At 41.6% G+C, this 25551-nt stretch overlaps 4 protein-coding genes across 4 annotated transcripts; all 4 read left to right on the forward strand.

Annotated features, from left to right (window-relative positions):
• The first annotated feature begins 922 nt into the window (after nucleotides 1-922).
• On the forward strand, nucleotides 923-6305 carry LOC137918107 (zinc finger protein 462-like). Its single transcript, XM_068760856.1, has 2 exons — nucleotides 923-6011; nucleotides 6184-6305. The coding sequence occupies exons 1-2, from the start codon at nucleotides 923-925 to the stop codon at nucleotides 6303-6305; spliced, it is 5211 nt and encodes a 1736-aa protein (XP_068616957.1).
• A 115-nt stretch (nucleotides 6306-6420) lies between these two features.
• On the forward strand, nucleotides 6421-12012 carry LOC137918108 (zinc finger protein 462-like). The gene is made up of 8 exons (XM_068760857.1): nucleotides 6421-6467; nucleotides 6783-6907; nucleotides 7916-8153; nucleotides 8900-9042; nucleotides 9136-9359; nucleotides 9896-9941; nucleotides 10953-11132; nucleotides 11429-12012. Exons 1-8 carry the CDS (start codon nucleotides 6421-6423, stop codon nucleotides 11530-11532), a joined length of 1107 nt encoding a protein of 368 aa, XP_068616958.1. The 3' UTR covers nucleotides 11533-12012.
• A 415-nt stretch (nucleotides 12013-12427) lies between these two features.
• On the forward strand, nucleotides 12428-17592 carry mfsd10 (major facilitator superfamily domain containing 10). The gene is made up of 13 exons (XM_068738495.1): nucleotides 12428-12472; nucleotides 13280-13465; nucleotides 14033-14129; nucleotides 14241-14344; nucleotides 14547-14705; nucleotides 14987-15178; nucleotides 15525-15618; nucleotides 15703-15814; nucleotides 15902-16010; nucleotides 16099-16189; nucleotides 16610-16657; nucleotides 16761-16850; nucleotides 16982-17592. Exons 1-13 carry the CDS (start codon nucleotides 12437-12439, stop codon nucleotides 17083-17085), a joined length of 1422 nt encoding a protein of 473 aa, XP_068594596.1. The 5' UTR covers nucleotides 12428-12436; the 3' UTR covers nucleotides 17086-17592.
• A 1889-nt stretch (nucleotides 17593-19481) lies between these two features.
• secisbp2 (SECIS binding protein 2) lies at nucleotides 19482-24808 on the forward strand. Its single transcript, XM_068738361.1, has 13 exons — nucleotides 19482-19721; nucleotides 19810-19904; nucleotides 20366-20512; nucleotides 20626-20715; nucleotides 20818-20913; nucleotides 20995-21115; nucleotides 21244-21410; nucleotides 21504-21633; nucleotides 21757-21928; nucleotides 22052-22272; nucleotides 22632-22786; nucleotides 23152-23317; nucleotides 23459-24808. The coding sequence occupies exons 2-13, from the start codon at nucleotides 19899-19901 to the stop codon at nucleotides 23578-23580; spliced, it is 1593 nt and encodes a 530-aa protein (XP_068594462.1). The 5' UTR covers nucleotides 19482-19721; nucleotides 19810-19898; the 3' UTR covers nucleotides 23581-24808.
• Nucleotides 24809-25551: the final 743 nt, after the last annotated feature.

Here is a 25551-nt window from a genome sequence, read left to right on the forward strand (position 1 = left end):
TTTAAAAAAATCGGCTGTCTTCCTTACGACAGGTGTTGGAGGAACTGGGCAGAAAAAAAATATTGTTCAATGTCCATTTGGACAAATTAGCTTTAGTTTGTTTATCAGCTTTAAAATTACAAGTCGTTGCTCTATCTAATAAAAAAAATGAATTCATTCTTAAAGTATAGCAAGTCTCCAATCGTTCCGTTAGTCGGATTGAGTGGACCTTTTTGAACGACACAAGAAAGGAATTTTATTTTGAAGGTCGAGAGACCTTTGGAGGAAGTGAAGTGAAACCCATTCATCGCTTGTTTCAGCGGAAGAACGAACCAAATAGTGGAACACTCGCGGGAAAAATGGCGGAAATGTGTGGTCTCTTCATCTCATCGTCAATAATGATTCCGGGCGTCGCATTTTAAGTCTTTTCCTGTCTTTGGCGGCAAGTGTGAGTACATGACCCCACTGTGTATTTTATGAATGTGCATTTATTCACATCTTCGTTTGATTGTTTTTTTAGAGAGTTCATCCAGATAGCACTTCTCTTACTTGTTGTCTCTTTGACCGAAACGTTAGCTAACCGATGTTTACAGTAAGGACTGCACTAGTGAGTTGTTTCTGGCTTACTGCTGTAAATAACTTTCTGATCTGTAGAAAAACCTCAGTGGTGCACCTTACAAGTGTGACAAAGTAAGGTACATGGCGCTGGGTCTGCACTGTGTAATAACGCACATCATGCTTCTAGTCCTCCAGGGGCGTCACAAGTGTCTTTATAAGTAAGGCTCTTGGTTCCATGGAGGAATACAAGATGCAAAAAGGTATTTAGTATAGGTATTTGTCTAGCAATATTGAGTGTTGTTTTCTCTAGTGCATCAAATTGACTACTCAACAATATCCACTATTCATTTTCTCAGATTCAATGCACAGTGCTTCCTCTGGCCACATGACAAACTATCAAGCTGTAACTCAAGAATCCTCCAAAACCATCCAGTGTGGACACTGTACACTCGTCCTCAAATCCAAGGTCTACTTATTTGAGCACCTTAACAAGGATCATGGCTTCGGCGTAGATGTTGCTCTCAGTGAAGCTGGTTTCAGGAAGTCTGCCACTGACAAAGCTGCCAATGACAACAATAACAGTAGTTCGGCATGTAACTTTGAATTCCACCACTGTGTGGCAAATGGATATGAGGCCCAGTGTCAACTAAAATCAGAAAATCAGAATGTGATGGGAAATCAAATTAATTCGGACAACTCACAGAGACAAATTGATTTGATGAGTCATAACAAAGGAAATTCAAAGGCAAACGTGATATCTGCTTTCTTCTCAGCTATGCCTACCTCAAAAACTAAATGCATACTCAACGCATCAAAGGAACCAAAAATCTGCAATAGGCCATTGGACACCATCAACAAATGCATTAAAGTAACACCTGAATCAGATGAAACCCCCCCAACAAAGTTGTGTGATAGCCCAGAACCTTGCGATGGCACCACAGAGACACTGATTTTGGAAAAATCTCCATCAGACTCTTGTCCAACCAGTAGTGGTGTGTTCAAAGTGTCTGCAAAGTCTGTGATTGATGTCTCCAAATGTGAAAATCAAAATTTGTTTTCAGAAGACCGTCTTCAAATTCCTAATCTGAGACAACCGGACAGGATTGGCAAAAGGTCCAATAATGAAAGCTCAAAAAGTCCTCCTAAAAAATTCAAGTCAGAAACAAAAGACGGGAAGCTCCCAGAGGAAGCAAACGGGCCTCGGGAGCAGCAATTAAGCAATACAGAGTTGTCCTTTAAATGTGGTGAAGACGAAGAGAAAAAGAAGGTAAATCTTGTTAATGGAAATGTGGAACGCCCAGATGTTTATTTTTGTAAGCACTGTGACTACAGTGATGGGACCATCAGTCGCCTGTCAACTCATTATCAGAATGACCATCCATACATAAAATTTAGGGTCGCCTACATTCAGGATCCAAAGGATCAGAGTGCTACCTTTCGTTGCTTGGAGTGCCCAGTTGAATTTTTAAGCACAGCTATTCTTAAAAAACACTACAATGAAAATCATGCATGGGCTCCAAATGTCTTTACAATGCAATCGCATGAATTTTATTTGGTTTTCAAATGTTTTGTGTGCCCATTTTTCACCAATACATTGACAGGGTTGAAAGAGCATTACAAGGAGACTCACCCAAAACACAATATGGATAATTCTTTGATGTACTGCAGATATTCCATGACAAGATGTCAAGAGGGACCTTCACATTTGATGAAGTGTGAAAATGTGCCCAGTCCAGAAAAATCACAAGAGATTCATCACAAGAGTTCACATACACCATGCAAGGAAGTCAAAAATGCATCCTTTCCACAACAGCGCACTTCCAAAGGAGAAAACCTCGAAATATATCATTGCAATAACTGCAAGTTTAGTCATAAATCAGTTGTAGTTATGCATGTCCACTACAAGAGAAACCACCCCGATGTAGCAGTCACAATAGACAAAATCAAACGGTCAGCTTGTGTCACGATGGATACGATGCAAGATAAGTCTCCAAAATTTGTGCCATTAAAAGAAAAGTCTGCACTTCCAAAGACCACCCCAGAGTCTTCTGAGAAAACAGAAAAGCAAAAGGAGATTTCTTTGTCTTTAAGCAATTCCCGGCACACAACAGACATTTCCAAGACGTACTCAGAGTCTACTGAAGTGAAATCCACTGAGAAAACAGAAAAGCAAAAGGAGATTTCTTCGTCTTTAAGCGATTCCCGGCACACAACAGACATTTCCAAGACGTACTCAGAGTCTACTAAAGTGAAATCCACTGAGAAAACAGAAAAGCAAGAGGAGATTTCTTTGTCTTTAAGCAATTCTCGGCACACACCGGACATTTCCAAGACGTACTCAGAGTCTACTGAAGTGAAATCCACTGAGGTCAGGAGAAAAGGACCGAAATCTCGCTCCAAGTCTAAAGTTGAAAAATCTACCAGAACTGGCAGCTCACAAAATGAAATGTTTTACTGCCAGTTTTGCAATTTTTCAAGTTCCACCATAAAAAGTGTTATTGGACATCATAACGCAAAACATGCTGCACTAATGTCAACTCACACTGAAGATGTTTTATTATATAGTGCTAATGTACAGAATGAGAAACGTCAAGCTGAGGCCTCAGCCGGAACTACATCTTCTGATTCTAAAACTGCCAAACAACGTGAGATATGTGGTGAAAGCAAACTTAAATGTGAAGGGGATGATGCAATCGATGATTTGGTTACAAACAATAACCCTTATGCTTCTCCAGAAGATTTGTTTTACTGCCAAGAATGCAACTTTGGAAATACGTCTGCACAAGGAGTGGTGAACCATCAAACCAAAGCCCACCGCAGCATGAACATTAACTCGGACCTTGTTTTGGAGCACACATATTGGATTCGTGAGGAAATTGAAAAATCTAAATCTCAGGCAAAGGACGTTTCCCTTTCTAATCATCTACCTCTTCCACTTATTAACCAACATGAGACAGATTTGTTGTTCTGCCACTTTTGCAACTACAGGCACGGCACAATGCATGTGGTGCTGCGGCATTACGGTAAGCGGCATCGTGGATTTGCGACTGACGCAGAACAAATACGGAAGCACAGTGCAAGGATTCTGTCAAAGACAAAGGAATTGCACCTCAAAAAACCTGGAAGCCAAGAAGATATTCAGACATCCTTGGGAAAAAAAGAATTGAATACCAAAATGAAGGTGCATGGCAAACATTTAACATCACCTGCAAGAGCTTCAAAAACACGAAGGCCCCTTTGTTGCCCTAAATGCCCATACAACACTCGGTATGCGTATCTTTTGAAGAAGCACACACGGGAAGCCCACAAGTCGAATCACCTCGCTGCAGCAGATTTAAGGCTGTGTCATAAACAAGGAACTTCAATGAATGGGTATCACTGCGAGTTGTGTGCTTTCTCTCACACAAAAGCAAAAGTAGTCTTTAAACACTACCAGGAGCAACACCCAGGCTGTAAACGAAGTCTTAATTATGTGACTACTAAGCTGTACGTCAGTCCCAAAGCATTCCCTTCTAAAAAGGGGAAACCTCGAAAAAAGCACACCGATGTTATTAGTGATGGCGAGGACACCGGCGACAGCTTACCAGCTCAAAGTTCTGGACAAATTGAAACTACAACCTTTTCATGCAGAGCGTGCTCGTTTAAAGGTAGTTCACTGTCAAGTATCACAGACCACTATCGTGCTGTCCATCCTTGGTCTGTGAAAGAAGACGGCTCAGTCCTTCATCTCATCAGCAGCAAAAAGCACAGTGGAAACAGGAAGGTGCAAGATGAAAAAGATATGCCTGTGTCACTTGAGACCTACCACACACCTCTTCATCTTGAAAAATCAAAGGATTCATCTCATCGATCAATGTCTTCCAAAAAATTCAACTGCCCAATGTGCTTTGCTGTGTTTCCCTCTCAACACGGTCTCACTGTTCACTGTGGAATAAAACACCGAGAAGCTACACCGAAAGATTTGGATGAACCGCTCAATCGACTCCAAATCCAAAGAGATGTGTATATTTTTAAATGTCCACACTGTACCTATGTAAATACCAATCATCAAGGAGTTGTCAAGCATTCAAAGATGAAGCATCCTGCCCTCGAACTGATGATAGACAGTCTTTATGTGGATGAAATGAATTTGCAGGAAATGGAGGATTGTGTCAAAATGAAAAGCACGGGGCTGAGAATTCGTGGGCATATGTGTAAAATCTGCCCGCAGATTTGCTCAACGCTCGGAATGCTAACCATGCACTGCAAGGAGGACCATGCTGAGCCAGAGAAGCCCAAGTCAGCTCCTAAGCCATCAGATGTGACTAGAAAAAAGCTCAAGACAAGCAGCAAGGTAGCCTTATCAAAACGTCCCTTTAGTAAGAGCAACTATGCAGGAATTTGGTGCCAGTACTGCTCTTTTAGGGGCACCACAAAGTCTGCCATTGCTCGACACTTACAGGTTTGCCACAACGGTGCAAGTGTTTCTGGTTCAAAGGATCAGGATGTTTCCTACAAATGCGTCCTGTGTTCCAATTTCTATTTCAAGAAAAATTGTCTCGGAATGCATTACGCTAAGAAACATGGAAGGGAAGCCTTCTTAAAGTACTACGCATCAATTTACAAACTGGTCCAGAAGAAGCCAGCCCCCACAGTTCCTGAAAAAGCCATGCCTCAACAACCAGACAACAATTCTGATGTATGTAAATCTAGAACAAAGGCAAAAGGAAAAAAAAAAAAAATCTTTAAGTGTCCAGCCTGCCGTTATGTGAATGCTAGCTACCACGGTACTCTCACCCATTGCCAAATGAAGCATCCAGAAATCGTAGTCCGGGCCGATGAACTTCAAACGGATGAACTAGATTTATCCAACATGTCTGGGCATCCTATTGGAAAAGGTTCTACTCTAGGAGGTTATGCTTGTAGACTATGTCCATTAGTCCATGCATCATTGAAGAAACTGAAAATCCACTGTGATCAGGACCATCAACGGGCTAAAGGAGCGGCGTCCAAATGTTCAGCTAAATCGAAAAAGAGACCTCGATATGGCTGTCGGGACTCAGAATTGGAAGTTGTCCAACCAAACACACCACCAGTCCAGGATGATAAAATACAGTTTTTGTGCTCTATTTGTACCTATGAAGGATCGTGTCGAAGATATTTGCATACTCATTACAAAAACTGTCACAAATTGGATTCATTTTCTGCCTCCAAGATGCTAGTGAAATATAACAAGAGAAGCATAAACCAGCCTGCTGAAACCCAATCGGAGCAAATTCCATGCGTCAAGTGTAAACTGTGTCCAAACGTGGAATACGACTCATTCCAGCCGCTGATTGACCACTACATTACTTTTCATCGCTCCGATTTCAAATTGGACTTCATTGTGTTATCACCACCGTCCAAGAAAACCACTGGGCTTTTCAAATGCTCCCTTTGCAACAACAAACAGTTGAATGGAATTAGAAAGCTCCGCAATCATCTGAATTGCCACCGTGAGACAGAGAGACGCACAGCAAAGGCGTCTGTCATTACAACACCAGAGGATAAATCCATCAAAGTAAGTCGAGCCTTCGAATAGAATCATTTGCTTCTGGATCTTTTCCTTTGTGCTAGAGTGACACCTCTGTGTAAAATTTGTTGCGTATTACTTTACCTAATTTTCAGATCTGTGGCCAAGAAGAACTGCCAAATTTCGAAACTGTGCAGGAGGGAGCCAAGTCAAAAGCGACATCAGAAACCTGCACTGTGCCACAGAGTCCCCTGCCGTCACCTTCGAAACCCGCTGATGATCTGGAGCAATCAAGCCTGGAACCGAAGAAAGGGAAATTCATCTGCAAACTTTGTGGGCGGACATTGATGTCACTTACAGGTTTACACTTGCATGAGCGTTGTCATGCAACCATGGCGGCCATCAAGAATCGGAACGGTCTGTCGGGACTAAAACAGAAGTAAGAAGCTTTGTTGAATGCCGTGAGATATTTGCTCCATAACTGACCAAGTCAGTCACTGTTTAGGGACAGCATTGCTTAATGTTCAGTCATTCTAAGCAAAGTCGGCAAAATCAGACTTTGTTTATGATTTCTTTATTTGGGTTTTCCTTCATGTAAACATCAATGATGATATCATTTGGCTTCCTGTGCACGTGTAGTCTTTCAAAGCGAGTTAATACTATCGTTCGACTGTTGATGCAGCATGAGCATTAAGCGAGAAACGTAACACACATCTAATGTCAGCTGTGATTGCATCGTTCTTTCTTTTTTCAGCAGCAGCATTAGCAAATACGTCTTCTTCAGAGATCGGAGCCTGCGGCCTTTCCGCTGCAGCTTGTGCCTGTACAAGACGACTGTCCTCGGTCTGTGGGTGAAACATTTCATGAGAAATCATCAAGGTGAGCAAACCTGAATTCACATCAGCATTATCCGTCGCTGAACAAATGAAATGTGCATTGCCGTGTTAAGGTGCATCAGATATGCTCTCTCCTACCTGCAGACATAATTGAATTATGAACAGGTTTTTAGGCTCTGTCTGGTCATTTATGTCAGAATCAGGGATATGTAGGCTCACATGTTTTTAAAATGAGGTGGCTTTTCTTTAACGGTTTTTACTCGGCTCAAAGCTACCAAGTTATTTGTTATATCCAGCTAAAACTGGCCTTCACAAATACATCAATAACAGTTTATGGTCATTTTGTTAGCTTCAAGTTGTTTTTATATCAAGCTGTTTCGTAGTGAGCTTAAAAGTGTTTGTGATAGGTCCACCCTATTTATATTATATCATATGATAGTCTAAATATTAAGACACTGTTTGATGAGAAGAGGATGACCAGTGATGGTTGTGGAGGCAGTTAGGGAGGAAGATGCAGAAGATGGAAGTTACTGCAAGGCTGTTCATAAACCAAACTGACAAAAATCTACAGCTGAACATTTCAGTGCGGTCGTTATAACATTAGTGTCTTTACGCTATCGTATGATCTCACTCAGTGTCTTCTTTGATTTTGGGTTTTCTTCCCATAGTCTCAGAGGTGACTGAATGTTGTCATCTGCTCACCCCTGGCTGATTATTGGGTTTTTATTTAATACAGATAATATGGTGCCTTCTTTGTGATGCAACTATTCTGTCTTCCATGTCTCTGATGCTGACGGACGCCCAGATGTTATTATGGATCCTGCTGACTCTGCCAACATAGATGAGGATAGAAATCGGGGGACCAATGAGAAGCCCCCTAATTCAGAGGAAATGAGTTGTTTACCTGAAGATGATGAAAAGCCTGACATTTCTGAAAGCAAGTCATGTTTTTTTTTCTTCTTATACATAATATAAGTACAAATGTGTAATTCAGTACATACAGCATTTTCATTAGTATCTATCCAACATGTGATTTATTGTACTCTGGCAGAATCACTGTACATGGAGCCCCCAGCTGTGCAGCGACAGTTGAATCAATACAGCTTGATGGCAAAGGCTCGTGCTTCACCAAACGTGGAAGAAACCAAGTTACGTGAGAGCTGTCTGCTGCACTGTGACGTCTGCAATTTCAACACTGGACACTTGTCTAGTATGCGACGGCACTACCTAAACCGCCATGGAAAGAAGATCCTCAGGTGTAAGGACTGTAGCTTTTTCACAGGTTTAAGGTGAGTTTCAACTAACATGATTATTTTACTTTATGCTGAAAAGGGATTTTGGAGTATCGCTTTTTTTTTTTTAAGTAATCAATAATTTGAAACAATGTACTTTGATAATAATTGGATAATAAATATATTAGATTCAGCCGAATGCATAAACCCTAGAAATATTTTCCTGGCCAAAGGAACCCCTCAGAAAAAGGTCCCTCAGGTACCGGTAGTTTACTTTTATTCGGTAGTTGGAAAGAATGAGGATTCTGATTATTTATATTAAGCTCTCTCTGTCTTAAATGCGTACACTGAATAACCCCTTGTTATTGTTCTCTGTCTATGTAAACTATCTGAAATGGTCTTCAAAATGACCATAAATCTACAACGTGTACATTGCATCCAAATTATTATCTTTGACTAGTTTCCTGCAAAAAAATGCCAACTAAAAATCAGTTGAACCTGAGTACACAATTGTTTGTATTATTGGCTAACATGGTCCCATGCTAATGAGTCATTTGTAACGTCTTCACTCAGAGGATGAGACGATTAAATAAAATGGCTGAAAGCAAAACTACTGTACCACGTAGAAGATAGTTACCGGTATTGTAATCCTAGAATCGGAAATCCACGACGATGCAATATTAAGAGTTTATTCAGTTGGCCGTTAGTTTTTGCCATTGCCCTTTTTATTTGGGATATTTTACGCAGCGGTTGTTCATCACACTCTGTCTGACGTCGATTCTGGTCACTCTTGCCTTAACTAGGAAAACCCTTGAAATGCACATTGAGATGGGTCACTCGACTTGCCAGTCAGAGCCCACTCACCAGAAAGACCTCCGGTGCCCTTTCTGCCTCTACCAGACCAAGAACAAGAATAACATGATCGACCACATCGTCTTGCATCGCGGTACGTCACATGATTAAGTGTTGCCACCAGTTGATGCCCTGGGTGGTTGTGTTACATTCAGCTTTGTTGTTGCTGTTTTTGTTTCTCCCCCAGAGGAACGTGTTGTGCCGATTGAGGTGCGTCGCCCAAAGCTATCGCGTTACCTTCAAGGCCTCATCTTCCGCTGTCACAAATGCACTTTCACAAGTGGCAGCCTTGAAACCCTGCGTTTGCACACGATGAAACACGACGACATCAGACCCTACAAGTGCCGACTGTGCTACTTTGACTGCACTCATCTGAGCAACTTGGAGGCACACCTGAGTGATAAGCACCAGGTAAGGATTTTAAGCTGATGATGACGAATATATTTATTAGATAGAATGTTAGAGTACAAGTACAGTCACACAGTAGCATGTATTACAGTACAAATAACTGCATCATGTAATTTAGTGGAATTGGACTTTCAATTTGGAAAAGTAATGGGAATCATAGACACGTTTCTTTAATGTTTGTAGTAGCTGGAGTAAAAATGTTTTATGAATGGGCAAGCCCAGCGAAAAACAGGGTTTTCTGATGTTCAGGCGCACTTACCGTGCATTCTACGTTAGAAATACCTTGGATATGTAGGTCTGTTTATGTAATGTGAGAAAGTAAAATGCCATCTGATGTCTGCTCACGCTAACAAAGCTTACAAAGTTTCAGTGCAGGAGGCTCGGAAGAAACCTTTTCTATGACCAAATGTTCGTGTGAATGACCTGCATTCATCCCAGCGTTAGCCCTGCTGTTGCAGGGTCATTAGAAAGCGTTATCTTCAGGCTGTGCAGGCTTCAAAATGTTTGGTTTCATATTTATATGATTTTCTTTTGCGCAGGTTCTTAGGAACCATGAGCTTGTGGGTCAGATCAACCTCGATCAGCGTGAGGCACGGATCGACCAGAAGACAGAACAGGAACCGGACGAGGGACCTCCGTTTGATAACGAGCACCCAGGCGACGGCGGCGGCGGCGGCGATGTCGTAAAGGAGTTTGTTGCAGATTGCGTTGACCTTCCGCAGAACACACAAGCCGAGATCACGGCAGGAAATGACATCGGGGAGAATGTCATAATAAAGTTCGAGGAAGCGTATCAGAACGGTCAGGGTGGCATGAGTAGAAATGAAGAGAAAACTGCCGAAAAAGAAAAACCAAATACAATCGTACAAATGGACCTGGAGCGGGAGCCGCCAGAACAAGCAGAGGCTTCGTTCTCGCCAGAGGCAGCAAGTGGAAATGGGAGAGAAAATCTATCAAAAAAGGATTATGCTGAGGGGAGCGGTGCAGATATCACGTATGAGAGTTCTCCAGAGAGAGATGTGCAGAGGAGAGAGGACCCAGCCCAATATGAGGTGAGAGGAAGTGATGTCGGCAGAAAACCAGTCGCACAACACCGTGAGGAAGCAGCAAAGGGAAGCTCGGCAGCATCTGGTAAGTTTCCTGGAGATGCACAGGGCCGTAAGCTCCACACGGGGGTGCTAGAGCAGAGAACTGTGAAGATTGAGGCTGAAATAGAAGACGATACACCACATCAGGTCGGGCAGCTGGATGAGGAGGGAAGCATTCTCACGAAAAAAGAGGCGGACATTGAGCCTGATAAAGACAGAGATGAGATCCCACAGCTAGATGAAGACGGAGACAACAGTTTGGCCCATCCTAACAAAAAACAAGACGAGACGGAGGCGGTTTCAGTCTCTGCAAAGACGAACCTCAGACAGGTAAACAAAATCCGTTGTCATCAGAATTACACAGCTGAAGGGCATTTGCTTGCCCTGGGGCCCAGCTGCAGACAACCCGAGGTGAACCGTAAGGGGACCCCGAGCATTACCTGTAAAGAGAATCACCTGCAAACTCTGAAAAACGACATGGACAAAGGAGAAACTGATGAAAGACCAGCGCTCAAGATCGAATGCCTGAAAGAAGAAATATACTCTGTCAGTGGTTCTGAGGATGAAGATCAGGACCATCATCTTCAGCAGAAGCAGGAGCAAGAAGTTGAGATGGTCGCTGAGGATGATCAGAAGCAGGGCTCACATCCGGAACATCGGGAAGCTGACGGCGTAAAGGACATTTTAGGTAAGATCCGTTGCAGTAGATCTAAATTATATATATTTTTTACATGCAACTAAGCAATGAAAACCAACATGTTAAAAACACCTGAACGCTTCATCCTCCTGCTTTATACTCCTGTTATATATGTTTTTATTTCCAAAGTAGTTAATTATGTCAAATTGTAGTTTCTATTCTATTAACATGATGTGTGGCGTGATTGCATTACTGGTTTAATGGGATTCCACTGTGGGCTGGAACTAGTTCGCTTTTGGAAGTGACGTGTCGCACCAGCCTAAAATAATCTCTCTTCTCTGTCACAGGCGGAGCAACTCCAGAGGGGAATCCGTTTACCTGTCAGTTTTGTGGGCGAAAACTCCTGAACGGTTCTGAACTTGAACGTCACATCATTCGACATAGGATATAACATTTTACTATGTGGTGGATAAGATTGAGGCTTTCCACTTTTTTATTTTTTCCCTTTTTTTTTTTTTTACTAACTCTCCTCTCTCAATATAATGAAAATTTCTAACACATTCTGATTCAGAATTAGTTTTTCATGTTTTGTTTTGTACATTTTAAAACTTGTCATAGTATGGTTTTATTGTAAAGCTGATGAATGTACAGTTTTGTTTTGTTTTATTCAATAAAATATGTTACAGTAGTAAATGATGCATATTTCATGAAGGTAGTTTAGTTTGAAAACATGAAGTGAAGGGTTGATTAGAGGCTACTACTGTAAAACATGAAAATCCTGACGCTGTGAAATACTCACCAAAACTTCATAATGCTACCTTAAAGTACTGTAGGACATTTCTACGATATGTTGATTTATATTTTACGGGCAAAAAAAGAAGTAATTAAACAGTAATTACAGCTATAACTGTTTCCAATTAGATATGACATGTAGACCATATGTTTGATTTGTAACCTTGTGACTATACGTTTTGTAAATAAACTGTCTTCTGCTTATGAGAGTCTCGTTCCGCTGCGTTCAAGGCCGTGAATAAGCGTAAGTATATTTTACTTCATACGTAATTCAAGTGAAAACTGATTACGGTGTATGCATATGGTGACTTTTGTAATATCTCTCTGAATATACTTGTTTAGCCTTACAAGAAGCAGGTTTCTTGCTTTCAAATGCCAGAATACAACGGAAGTTATCGACGTTTCGTCTTCATAACTTCAGTGGGACGGAACAAACTGAAATGTGTTTGGGAAAAACGAGCTTCGGATCACCTCTTGAAAGCAGCATTGTAGTCGGCGTTGGTTACGACGCATTTTTGTCACACAAATGTAAGAGGACTTCCTGGTGCCGACTCAATGGACCGATGAGACGGGACGCAGGATTACAAGTCTTTGGTCTGGTCTGTGGCTTTGATTTGCGAGTCTCAGGATAGAACAAACGTTGGAGGCAAAATTGTGACTGTTCAATGTCTCGGCGGCGTTTTAGAGAGGCGGTGATAGCTGTAAAATGGTCGATCAATGAATACAGTCTACGGAAGTAACGAGCTGTAAGGAAATGCGTTTGGGCAAGATCATCCTGGAACTATTTCCACTTTTACAAATAATTTACTTGGTGTGGTTTTTCATTCTGTCCGTATTGGACTCGAGAAGTACTGAAGCATTAATGGGAAATGTAGTCTTCAGCTTTATTTATGTGTAGTTAATACTTCTTTATATGACACGTGGAAGGCAATTCCATTAATAATGTACTACTTTGACTTCCACAGTGGAAGTCAATGGTTAGAAGAACTTTACTAGATGGGCCAACCCAGAGAGTTCTTCTGTTCCTAGAATGATCCGCTCAGGAATCTGAACAACACTATTAACGCCTCCCATCGGAATACAGTGCAAAGAGGAAGTTAATAATACTCTTGTGATGACTGTATTGTTCGTTCTTTAAATTTAAATAAAAGTTTTTTCTCATTGTCCTATTTAGTTCCAAATTACCATTTATTTTCCTTACAGGAAACTATCAAGGAAGTAATTTGGAAACTACATCCCTGTAGCTTCTTCCTGTAAATTACAGATCAGTAATGTTCTGTAGACATTATGCACCACTATTATAAAACGTTACTACAGCCGCTACTATATTTATATCCCTGGTCTATACTATTTCTTGTCAATGCTTCTCTGCTCACATTTATCGCTCGTGTTTTGCTTGCATGCAGGAACAGTCGGGACGCCATATATCAACTGGAGAAATGCCAGATGTCAACAAATCTGCAGAGGAAGGCGACTCCTTCTCTTCAAAAGTCATAAACCGCGTGTTTCTCGTCCTGCTGCTGGACCTGCTGGGATTTACTCTGATTCTTCCTCTGCTGCCTTCAATTATGGACCATTATGCACAAACAGGGGTTAGTTTGGTTTTGCTTTTCCACCATTAGTGATTTTCCCGGATCAATAAAGTATGTTGAAGTTTAATCTACAGGGTGCATTCAAGTGCAAGTCATACAGGTAATACAATATATGCATTGAATGTATATATAACAGGTCTTCATCCAGTCTGCTTGCTTTGAGTTTCATTTGACTTTTCATTAGGCTCAGAAATAATCGTTATAGTAACTTGATTTTCATGAATTTGAGTCATTGCAAAATGTTGTAAAAGATGGTATTCTCTCTTGGAAAGACACTTTACGTCAGTCTTGTGTCTTGGATTAAACATTGTTCCCAACTGTGCAAATAAAATAAAAGATCTAAACCGACGGGAAGTATTCGACTGGCATTGTGCAGAGTTTAATGCGCATCGTCCGTCTCTTCCATCGAACAATGGAAGCTGTGTGCAAAGAATGTCTCTCATGAAAACCATAACCAACTCGCGAGTGATTAGTTTGGCAGGCGTGGGCGGCGCACTTGCATGCCTGCGTGTGCTGACTCATGCTAAGTTCACCTCTTCAGTTTTGTTTGTGTCCTTCCTCATTCAGGATGCCGTGTACCAGTCTCTGCAGAATGTTGTGGACTGGTTCAGGGAGGCTGTGGGAATTCCCATGGAAAGAAAATACAACAGTGTTCTGTTTGGAGGTTTGTTGGATATGCTTTCACGTTCAACCACAGCTCCAGGTCGCGATGAAGCAAAGATATTTAACGATGCCACGGCAGACTCATTGGCCTGTTCCTCAATTTCTCCTCCAGGTCTGATTGGGTCGCTGTTTTCTCTGCTGCAATTCCTGTTGTCTCCCATGACCGGCGCTCTCTCTGACACCCATGGCAGGCGGCCCATGCTCATTCTTGTCACAGTGCGTAGGCATCCACGTAACGTCACTGTTTAGAATTTTACAGTTTAGACCTCTGTATTTGTTCTTATTCCAAGCCATGCAGAAACTGAATCGGGCTATTAATTACTAATTGCGAAGCATAGAGTTGCAGTTCATATTTATCTTACACAATAATCCATGCAGCCTGAATTCTTCACGTCTGATTGTGGGCCTTATGATCCAGTTAGGGACGATGTCCTCTTACGCTATTTGGGCAGTTTCCCGGAGCTTCAGCATGTTCCTTTTGTTTCGGGTAATTGGAGGCATTTGCAAGAGCAACGTCACCCTCTGCACCGCCATCGTGGCTGACTTGCCGTGCCCAAAAGCCCGGAGCCGAGGAATGGTAGGCACAGAATTTCTCTCTCCATTATTAAGTAACACCGTATCGACGTAAAAATGCGCATTCCATCTGTAGCTGCCAATTTGTTTCTGAAGAAGGCGCTGCTAAATGTCTGTCCTCTCTTTTCTTCAGATGTCACTCGAGGGTAAATGTTTTTACTGTACATGTATAATGTTGCTAATAAGCAAGTTTATTATTTTGCAATTGTGACTCACACTTGAAGACCTTCAGATAAGTATCTCACATATTGAAGGAAATCTATATCTTAATTGTCTCCTCGCAAGGCCATGATCGGCATCGCCTTCTCCTTGGGCTTCACCGTGGGACCTCTGATGGGCGCCTACTTCGCCACGAGCTACAAGTCAACAGGGAATGTCTTCTACCAAACCCCCGCTCTGCTCGGGATTGGCTTCAGTGCCGCTGATCTGCTTTTCATTTGGTTCATGCTGCCGGAGACGCTCTCGAAGGATGCCAAGGTTGACTTCACTGCCGGCTGACACGCAGAGTCACTTATAATTGTGCTAAGGGGGCAGAGGCTTTCTCAGCCAGTGAACCTCACTGGTATTTCCAATTCTTCTTCTAATTGGACCTACTATTGGGCTGAACGTGGGTGGAGTCCTACTGGGAATGTCAATAATGTCAAATGATAGCAAGTGCTACGGAGCTCAGGGAAGCTGGGGGAGCTGCCTGTCTGTGGATGCCCACTCAGAAGAGATCTTCTTAGACCGGTGTGGGTGGACAAAGGGGTCTGTTGTGGGGCTCTTAAAACAAATGACACAAATGTTTTTTCACATATTCAGAATTGTTCTTGTTCCGTTCTAGGTTTCTTCTTCCGGATTCAGGGATCTTCTGAACCCATTATCTTTGTTCCATTTTTCAGCTGTCACAAGGACAAAAGATCCGCCCACAAAGGAAAGTATGTAGCGGCATCCTCTGTGCAGGGTAGAAGGGCAGACACATTTGACCCGCATGTAATACATGTAGAAAATGCCTTTTCCAGGAATGCAGAAACTTCAAGTGTTGGGCCTGGTTTATTTCTGCTACCTCTTCCTCTTCTCCGGTCTGGAGTTCACGCTGAGTTTTCTGACTCACCAGCGATTCCAATTTACGAGGTATGAACCGGAAGATAAAGCTGCGTATATAACTCCATCAGCTACAGTAAACATGGAGCAGGAGCAAACAGTTTTTTCTGTCATTAGCATGCAGCAGGGAAAGATGTTCTTCTTCATTGGTGTCGTCATGGCCTTGATCCAGGGGGGTTATGCTCGCAGGATCAATCCTGGGCAGCAAATCAGGACTGTTTGCATGGTAGGAGCGCCTTCTCTTTACATGGCCGACGGCTTTGAGATGAAGTTCTCTGTACACAGCTGTTTATTGAAGTGTTTATTCTTTTTAGGCAATCGTAGCATTGATCCCAGCATTTATTCTGATCGGGCTGTCCTGGAATATCACAATGCTGTACATCGGCTTGCTGTTATACTCATTTGGTGAGCTGACTTTACATTGTTTCTCATGTTTTAATTTAATTGTACAATCCTTTTAGCACCTGTAATGAGTGTCACAAGTGTAAATAAACTACATTACATTCTTTGAAGAATAATTTTGTGCCTTACATTATGTTTTTCTGTTTATTTTCTTGACTTAAATTTTGGTCCATTGTTTTTAATAGTCTAGTTTTTCTATTGTGTATTAGTTATGAATGCTTATTGTTGCACCTAGGCTCTGAGAGAAATGGAATTCCAATCCTCTGTTTGTCTAGTATACACTGTAGAATTGACAATAAAGGAAACTTGAGTACTTCACTATTATATAAAATGTATGGTATATAAAATATACTTTTGGTTGTGTGTTTATATTGAATTAAATCTATTTGGTGCTTACATTTTATGCCATTCTTTCCGTTACAGCAGCTGCAACAGTAGTTCCATGCCTGTCGACGCTTGTTTCTGACCACGGTGAACATCTAATTCGTTCTTATTTGTGGAAATTCAAAGCCTTTTGATTTCATACCGTGGCATGTAAAGTGTTGCTGATCATGTACTGTGGATCTTCCTCAAGGCTTGGCCAGTCAGAAGGGCACTGTGATGGGGATTCTCCGTAGTTTAGGTGCTCTGGCCAGAGCGATGGGACCAGTCGTGGCATCCTCAGGTAAGAAAGACAGAGGGCAGTAAAGGCACAAAATGCAAACATCCACTATCAACATTCAAACTGCTGACATATTTCAGAGAATACTCTGTAAAAATATTTTTACTTTGTACTTAAGTGTATTTTCTTCACAGTTTACTGGATAGCTGGAGCTCAGACCTGTTTCTTCCTGACATCAGCTTGTTTTATTATCCCTCTGGCTCTCCTGAGGACAGCTGGGAGGCAAAAGGAGGAATGAAAGACACAAAGACTTGAAAGAGACATTTGTTATTTAGGTTTTGTGAGTGATATAACGTTTACATACGCCAGGAAAACAAAGACAGACCTTTTTCTTAAATGATATGTATAGTTGTTTACTTCACCCATGTAAGAAGATGATGCAAGTGCCAAACAGTTGAACATTATTACACAAATAAGAAAATGTAATGTTCATATGCAGAGTAGACCAAAGAACATTGTTAAATGTCTGAATTTGGTTGGGCTGCAAAGTGACGAATAAACTTGTGAGACATAGATATCACTTTAAAATATTATATTATAGAGTAGCATTTTATATTTGCACACTTCATAATTGAACATTAATTAATTGTTTTGGGGGCGGTGGAGAAATATTAAACGAGAAACTAATCTCTTTGTGGAAACTATTATTTTAAGATTGTTTTCGACTATTTCAATTTTAATTTTGTGAATCATTTCCTCAAGTTCCTTTTAGGTACATCGTTCATATTTTCTATATTGTACATAGATTTTACCCATAAACGTGCACAGTATTGATTTACTTTCTTTCTTAAAATTAGCACATTCAATGAAAACACATGATCCAACTAAAATAATAGGTTGATGAATCCACCCGACTTCAATATTCTGCATGCCATTCATTCATAATAATAATATTAGGAGTGCAAGACTTAATATTTCGAAGTATACTTTGAATATACATTGACAGTACTTTAATTTTAAATATTAAAATTAATAAAATTAACTTGAAAATAATGATCAAAAACCAAGTGATACTTGGGGTTTTGGCTGCACGCATACACGCAAATGTTACTTAAAGGATAAACGATGAAACGCTTGTTCAAAATGAACGAATAGAAAATTATTTGCCTTTATTTTTTACGATCTATGCCTGAAGATCACTAAAAAGTACAAACGTGACGTAATCCCTAATGGTTGGCCATAGCTAATAAAAAAGTAAAAAAATAATCTAGTACTCGGCTTGGTTTGTTGGGTTCAAAGGTTAAACTATGACGAGCGATGATTGGTTAGGATTAGGGAAACGACTCAAGCTAAACCAATCATAGCAGAGTGGGGCGGGCCGTCGTCAGCACAGTGTCGCTCGCCGACGCGGTTCGGATAGCTAGCAGCGCGGTGCAGCAGCTGTGACGGGTTTGACAGCAGGAAGAAGCCGAGATGTAGCCGAGATGTAGCCGAGATGTAGCCGAGATGTAGCCGTTTATAGGAAAACCTGACGATGGACAAGGTAGATGATGAAAAGTGACGTTTTGTTTAGCCAAGCTGGCCAGCCAAGCTATCGCTTGGTGCGCTCGTAACGCGAACTTAGCTAACTTTCAGCGAACTTTAGATGTAAGAACGCAAACGATAAGTAGCTTTTAGCGCACTAATAAGCTGCTGGTTATTAGGTTCGGTAGCAACAAGTTCATCTGAGGTGTTTCCCAAAGAACGACCCGGGGCTGCGTAGCGTCAGCTATGCTAACCTTGCGGAGCTAATAACTGATGCATTAAGTTGTCTATTCTTTGTTTGATCAAAGTCCCTTGATCAGCTAATAATGCGGATCTGTGCTAACTGTTAATACGCAACAACACGTGAACTACAGCCAGTAACGCGGGTGTCAAAGGTCAAATTCCAGCAGGCTGTTGATGACGGGTATTGTATTCCCCCCCACCAGGAGAAGAATACGTCATCTTCTGTTCAGCTCAGACAAGGGAGGCCAAAGAAAGAGCCCGCTGACCTACGGCCATGCTCATCACCTCTGATACTACCGGCTCCCAATGGGCCCACACGGAGTTTAAGGGGGTATGATCGCAGGCTTGGATCAGTGTTTTTCTCCTCGGCTAACCCCCTGCTTAATGCCCCCCCCCAGTCACCAATGTCAGGCTCTTTCTCTGTGTGGAATTCTGATCTTTGTTCAGGAACCCGGCAGGAGTGAGACCAAAGCAGACTCCGTCCAGTTCAGTTGGAGCTCTGGGAGACGTGTCAAAGAGTCACGGCTACAGCGGCAGCCGTCCCGTTAGAGCGGTTGGTTTCTTTATGATACCGGATTTAACAAACGCTGCTCATGAGAATCACCGTCGTTGATATTTCATCAATGTCCACAGACCTCAAAAAGCAATGACTCCCGTCCTGAAGGCCGAGTTAGAACCAACAGGTCACTGGATGCATATAAAAGAGGGAGTCACTCCCCAGTTAAGTGATCCTGTCGGTTTCCTTAACCCATCTTTTTGTTGTTTGCTCACATTTGATCATCTTCAGCTATGTTCTTTTTGTCCTTGGCCCCCCAGGTTTCAGAGGGACACCGTCTGCCCCAAACTCTGCAGAAAAGTCCAAACTAGCACAAGCACACTTTGTCCCATTTGAAGCAAACGCAACTGATTTCCCAGGCTTGGCTACTCGCTCCTCTGTCCAGAGAACATTTTGGGATCCAAAACCTCAACCCGCGAGCCCCCTAATGCAAACATCCTTTTCCTGGAAGGTGAGCACGGTGAAATATCAGCAGTGAATGATGTCGACAATGTTCTTGTGAATGCTGCTCATGAACATGGTGCTGCTTTCTATTGAGTAGTCTGGTCGGAGAGAATCCCCAGAGCTGCCTGAGTCACAACAGAAGTCAGATTCATCTAGGGATTTCCTGGGTGGGTGGAAGTCCATGCTATCAGGCAATGCCAATAACACCAAGTGCTATAATGAATACATTTTTAAAGATGTGCGTTATATTAACAGTTCAGCCAGTGAAGACTTCCTGGGATAATATTGCCTCTCAACCTCCAAAGAAGCCTGCCCCTAAAGAAAAGATAGTCCACAACACCCGTATGCAGGTAAAAGGACATGTTTGATTTCAAAGCTCAACATTTTGATTTATGAGGGCTCCCACATGTGTTGCGTTTTAAAACATTTTGACTTCAGTTCTGCCAAAAACGTCCTTGAAGCAATCAAAGCATCTGACTTTTTACATGCAGTGGCTGTTTCGTGTGCCATTGTGGGTTGTTGGCAGACGGTCTCTAGATCCTCAAGCTAAAACCCTGAGATTAGAGCATCAGGGGGTCACTGTTTTGAAACCTGTAGCAACCATTATTTTAATATTTAGTTTGTACTTGATGGGTTTTTTTTATGATTATATCAACAGAAATATCAGAAATGTGTTACAAATATCAATAGCTTAATGTCTTTGAAGTTACATGCTGTATCATCAGTCGCTGTATGATTGTGGGGGGGGGGGGGGGGGGGGGTCAATTACCTTCCTAGATAAGCCTTGTTTCATCCTTTGGCTTTTAATCAGATGGAGGAAATTGCTGCACAGCAGGAGGGTGGAACCCCAAGGAGGAAAAAACGAAAGAAAAAGAAGAAGTGGGCTGCAAGTGATGGTGACGATGCAAACGCTGAGTCAGAGGGGTCAGCAATTTATCAGGAGCCTCCAAAATTTGAGGTAACTAAAACATTTACTCTTGATTGAAGTTCAGATAAAAAGCAAAACTTTTTTTACTAGGTTTTTTAATAGGGTGTAAAAAAAAAAAAATTGTCTTTTTTTTTTGTGGTCAGGATGAAGAAGAGTTTCCAGGTCTGACTCTGGCTCTAACGAGGAAGGAAAGATGTATAACAAGCAGAAATGATGTAAAACTATGCAATGAGGTACACATCTAAAAATGCTTTTATATAATAAATATACATTTCAACATGAGTCATCAAATTAAACTTGAGATATAATTTCAGAACTAATTGTCTATTTCTCAGGAAAGCCAAAGAGGAGTCCATCAGCTTGCAGACGAGGCGCATGAAATATCACATGCACTAAAATCCCAGCTCCCAGAGACCGCTAAGAAAGGACAGGTTTGTATTTTACTATTACTTTTAAATAAACGATATAACCCTTGAAATAAACAGCCTGTTATTTGTACCTTTTGTTTCTAGAAAGCTGAAAAGGTTTCTGGGAAAAAGAGTAAAGTTCCGGTTCAACTCGACATAGGAAACATGCTGGCCACCCTGGAAAAACAGCAACAATCACAAAAGAACAAGCCGGTCGTTCTCTCTGGTGGGTTGCAACCAGCATCAGTGCCTCTGCCACACTGGGCTCCTCAAATCATATCTCTTTCTTTGGTGAAGATGACTTCAAACTCCACATTCACAGAACCTAAATAATTATTTGTAGTTTCTTTGTAGTTTCTGGAGGCTTACCTGTTGTCCAAAAGCAACAATTATTCCAGAAGAAGCCGTCCTGGCAGCAGGATAGAATTGCCCACAATCCCCTCGACTCCACCAGCCCTTTGGTAAAGAAAGGCAAACAGCGAGAGGTGCCCAAAGCAAAGAAGCCCACTCCTCTCAAGAAGGTGAGTCAGCTGTCTTACTCGGAAGCTAATGCAGGTGCGTTTTGCAACGAAAGTAATAAAGTAATTGTTCGTTAATTTGTTTCCGACGCTCAGGTCATTTTGAAAGAAAGGGAGGAGAGGAAACAAAGACGTTTGCTGGAGGAGAGAGGCCTGCTGCCTGAAGTTGAGGCGCAACCTGAAAATGACGCTGCAGAAGAAGAGCAGCGTGAGGCAAACATTACAGGTGAGAGGAAGTGGAAATAAAATGTAACATGCCGTAGATTCCTTCCACCGAAGTCTCGGTAAGTCATCACACTTCATGCGGAAGGAAGTGTTTGATCTGCGTATCGCTCCTCTAAACCCTCAGGTGGAGTTGGAAGTCCTGTAGGCGAGATGAAGGATGAGTCCGAATTAGATGCCACGAACCATAGGGAGAGTGAAGAAGAGGCCGAGGAAGAGAAGCCCATACAGCAGCAAGCCGTCACGTCTGAGGCCTGCCCAGCCAATCGACTCAGAATCCACAGCAGAAAGTTCAGAGAGTAAGACTGCAAATGCATCGTGCTGCAATATTTGCATCGCCACAAGTTATCGAACAAGATGTCTGTGTGTTTCATCGCCGTTTCCCCTCACATTGTTGTTCATTTGCTCTGTGCACATGTCAGCTATTGCAGCCAGATGCTGAGCAAAGACGTGGACGAGTGTGTGACGGCTCTGCTGAAGGAGCTGGTTCGTTTCCAGGACCGCCTGTACCAGAAAGACCCCATGAAGGCCCGCATGAAAAGACGAATCGTGATGGGGCTCAGGGAGGTCCTGAAGAATCTCAAACTCAGGAAGATCAAGTGCGTCGTCATCTCTCCTAACTGTGAACGCATTCAGTCCAAAGGTAAAGTGGTCCTTCCTGCAGTTGTATTTGTTTTGGCTGTTTTTTTTTTATGTAAAGAGTTTACACCACACATAATCACCAGAACAATGTCTGGAATAGCTAAATGTCTTTTAGATCTTTCCCAGCTTGCATTTCAGCTATTGTTTTCCCATCCACACTAGAACACAAAGCCAATTGTTTCATCTGAAGGAGAACATTTTTAGTCTGTCTTTGGTATTAAAGCAACAATGTGATCAGGCGTTATGGTCAAAATGGATAGAACCTTACCAGTTACCCTCGAAACAAAGACAGGAAACGGCTAAAAATGCAAAAAAACAACAACCTCTAAAGCATTTCAAGAAAAATGCCCTCTTTTGTAGGCGGCCTGGACGAAGCTCTTTACACCATCATTGACACTTGTCGCGAACAAGGAGTGCCGTTCGTGTTTGCCCTTTCGAGGAAAGCTTTGGCTCGCTGCATCAAAAAGGCAGTGCCCGTCAGCGTGGTGGGCATCTTCAACTACGATGGCGCACAGGTCAGTTTAATCTTGAGCGACGCGTACACATTTACCACTACAAGCCTTTTACAGTAAAATATTTTGAAAGTATTTAAACTAGATGAAAACATTGAGGTGGCGGCTTGGGCAGGTGCAGCAAGAAGGTCCTGGGTTCAAATATTCCTGGGACTTTTTTCTTGGCTTTGCATGTTTACGCAGTTTTTGCGTGGGCTCTCTGTGTGTCAGCTTTCTCCAACCACCAAAAACATGCAATACAGGTGAATTAGTGACTCTAAATTTGCCTGTAGGAATGAGTGGGAGTGTGTTTGGTTGTTTGACTTTCATGTGATCAAGTGGAAAGAAATTGAATGAATGAACGAAGACTTTGTCTTTCTTACCTGCAGGACTTCTATCATAAGATGATCGAGTTGTCGTCTGAGGCCAGGAGTGCCTATGAAGTCATGGCGTCGAGCCAGGAGTGGACGGACCAGGTGAAGGCGGCGAGGCCAGCCGACGCCGAGGGGCTGCAGATCAATCCTGACGCCGCAGAGTCGGAGGAACCGGAATACAGTAATACATTCCTGACCCTAACATCTGTGAATTGTGCTACTTAAACAATTTGATTCATTACTTGTATGTCAATCATTACAGATTTCACCAAAGCCCCCCCCCCAAAATAAAAGTAATTATCTTTTCTATTTTCTCTTCTAGTAAAAGTTTGGAAAAGAATGTTGGAGAAGGATTTCAACCACAAATTTTTGAACTTTGGGGAGCAGCTGAGCTCCATGTGCTTGGAAAGCGAATGTACTGGAGGCATAGAGGAGACGAGTTGACGGCGTCAAAGTCCTCCATGCCCCAAAAACCTTTCTTTGTTGATCGCCATCTCGGAAGAAACTAAGATCAGCACAATCCCACGTGCGGAAAAAGAGCAATGTTGGGTGCCCTGCCGCCGTTTCTCATCCAGGGAAATTAATCTGTTAGGTAATATCTGCAATTAATCATGAATTCCTTTGGGTTTTTTTATTCTGAAAAGCTTGAGACGTATATTATGTTTGAGGTGAAGATGGTACGAGAAGCTGTGTATTTTAACCTAAGGTACTAGGTTCAAACCAGTTTGTGAAAATATCCCACAATTTGAGTTTGCAGCAGCATCTGGGAATGGAGCAACACGACATACTTTGAGCCAGTATGATGCATTTGTTCAGTTCAGTATAAATCCTATTCTTATGGATTAAAAGTCTTAATGTCAAATGAGTTTAGACTTTAAAAGCAAGCTGATCCTTTTTTTGTGTGTGAAAAATGAAATTGAGTGACGATTCAGAAATTCTGCTTTATCCCAATTGCCGTGCCTATTTGTCTTTTTTGTTTGAAGCTATCAAGATATTAAACATGATATACAGTTTGATACTACCTCTCCTGTAGTTTAAATGACAGCATTATAAATTAAGTGTTTTGGTGACCTAAATAATGAACATAACATTAACATTCAATCTAATTTCAGATCATTTCTAATCGGATCACAATCAGTTGATATTTTGAAATGTATAATTTAAGCATTTACGTTGTAGGAAGGTAATGTTAATGTAGAATGTGATAAGAACACAAACAGGATGCAGACATTTATTTAAATTTAGTCTGATATTTTGTCGTGTTAGAAGAGGAAAAGCACAAGTGTATCTAACAACATTGATTATGACGGCTATCATTTGTTAGTTTGTTTCAGGGTCTTGATACAGTATAGGATTAATGTTTAAGCCTTTTCGTCCTAATAAAAATGTGTGAAAAATCTTTACAGTCTTCAGTTGCATGTAAATCTTGCAGCAATATTTCACCATTACTGTGGTATTTGTATTCTGGGGGTGAGTTTGTATTATCATTATCTATTACAGCATACAGACACTTGCTGTAATTGCTGGCCAGCTTTTTGCATGTCTCCACTGGTATTTTCACCCACTCATCTTGAGTGATGAGCTCCAGCTCTTTCTGGTTGGAAGGTCTCCTTACCACTTTTTGAGCAATGTAAATAAAAGCTGAGATTGATTTTTTTTTTTTTCCCCCGTCTGTGATGCCTCTTCTCTTGTACCTTGTCTTTGTCTTCTGGCAGTCATTTCCAATCAAGAAAAGAAACTTGTTGGTTGAATTACAGTAAGTCAAAATTTGCCAGGGTGTGAATAATTCTGGACTGAACTGTATAGAGAGCAGACAGATTAATGTAATTTCAAGTGATCAGCATTTGTTGATGGATATTAAAATAAAGAACACTTTGATCTGAATGAAAAATGTCACATTTTGCTTCCAGGCTCAAAAATAAACATTTTCAGAGTTTATGCGCACATCAACTTTGTGTCTTTTAGTTTTTTTTCCATTTCCAAGATTAAAAATTGAATTTAGATTCGTTCAGAGTGGTATATATTTTGTAATCATTTATTAATTAATTAATTTAACTAGACTAGAATTAACAGGATAACGAACTTCTGTCATCAGCGAAATGCACCTGAGGTGGGATCCTGGGGACGTGGTTTAACAGTCTGAACGCTGATGACATTTATTATCGAGTTATTACTGTTACCAATAACAATAGAATGCATTGACAATTACACAATAAAATAGTAAGTACAGTTTATAGATTTATGTAGTCACACATTTAACCATTGGGGGCAACCGCAAAGCTATCTGATATTATTCATTAGTTCAACTAATCCATTGGAAAGACCAACGTCTGGTAAACTTGAGCTTCAAGCTCCACTGTTGTCCGGTACAGTAATTATTTAAAAAACGGAACTTTCGGTGTCTTGAAAAGGTAA

This window comes from Brachionichthys hirsutus, chromosome 4 (assembly GCF_040956055.1).
Source record: "Brachionichthys hirsutus isolate HB-005 chromosome 4, CSIRO-AGI_Bhir_v1, whole genome shotgun sequence".
Taxonomy (NCBI): Eukaryota; Metazoa; Chordata; class Actinopteri; order Lophiiformes; family Brachionichthyidae; genus Brachionichthys; species Brachionichthys hirsutus.

Bases quoted from the DNA above. Each gene is read 5' to 3' on its own strand.
- mfsd10 (XM_068738495.1), top strand. From the start codon at position 12,437: ATGAGACGGGACGCAGGATTACAAGTCTTTGGTCTG. The intron at 15,815-15,901 runs GTATGAACCGGA...TTCTGTCATTAG, and splicing joins CAGCGATTCCAATTTACGAG to CATGCAGCAGGGAAAGATGT. The intron at 16,190-16,609 runs GTGAGCTGACTT...TTTCCGTTACAG, and splicing joins CTTGCTGTTATACTCATTTG to CAGCTGCAACAGTAGTTCCA.
- LOC137918108 (XM_068760857.1), top strand. From the start codon at position 6,421: ATGGCGGCCATCAAGAATCGGAACGGTCTGTCGGGACTAAAACAGAA. The intron at 6,468-6,782 runs GTAAGAAGCTTT...TTCTTTTTTCAG, and splicing joins CTGTCGGGACTAAAACAGAA to CAGCAGCATTAGCAAATACG. The intron at 11,133-11,428 runs GTAAGATCCGTT...TCTCTGTCACAG, and splicing joins CGGCGTAAAGGACATTTTAG to GCGGAGCAACTCCAGAGGGG.
- secisbp2 (XM_068738361.1), top strand. The intron at 20,716-20,817 runs GTACACATCTAA...TCTATTTCTCAG, and splicing joins ATGTAAAACTATGCAATGAG to GAAAGCCAAAGAGGAGTCCA. The intron at 21,929-22,051 runs GTAAGACTGCAA...TGCACATGTCAG, and splicing joins CACAGCAGAAAGTTCAGAGA to CTATTGCAGCCAGATGCTGA.
- LOC137918107 (XM_068760856.1), top strand. From the start codon at position 923: ATGACAAACTATCAAGCTGTAACTCAAGAATCCTCCAAAACCATCCAG. The intron at 6,012-6,183 runs GTGAGACAGAGA...CCTAATTTTCAG, and splicing joins CAATCATCTGAATTGCCACC to ATCTGTGGCCAAGAAGAACT.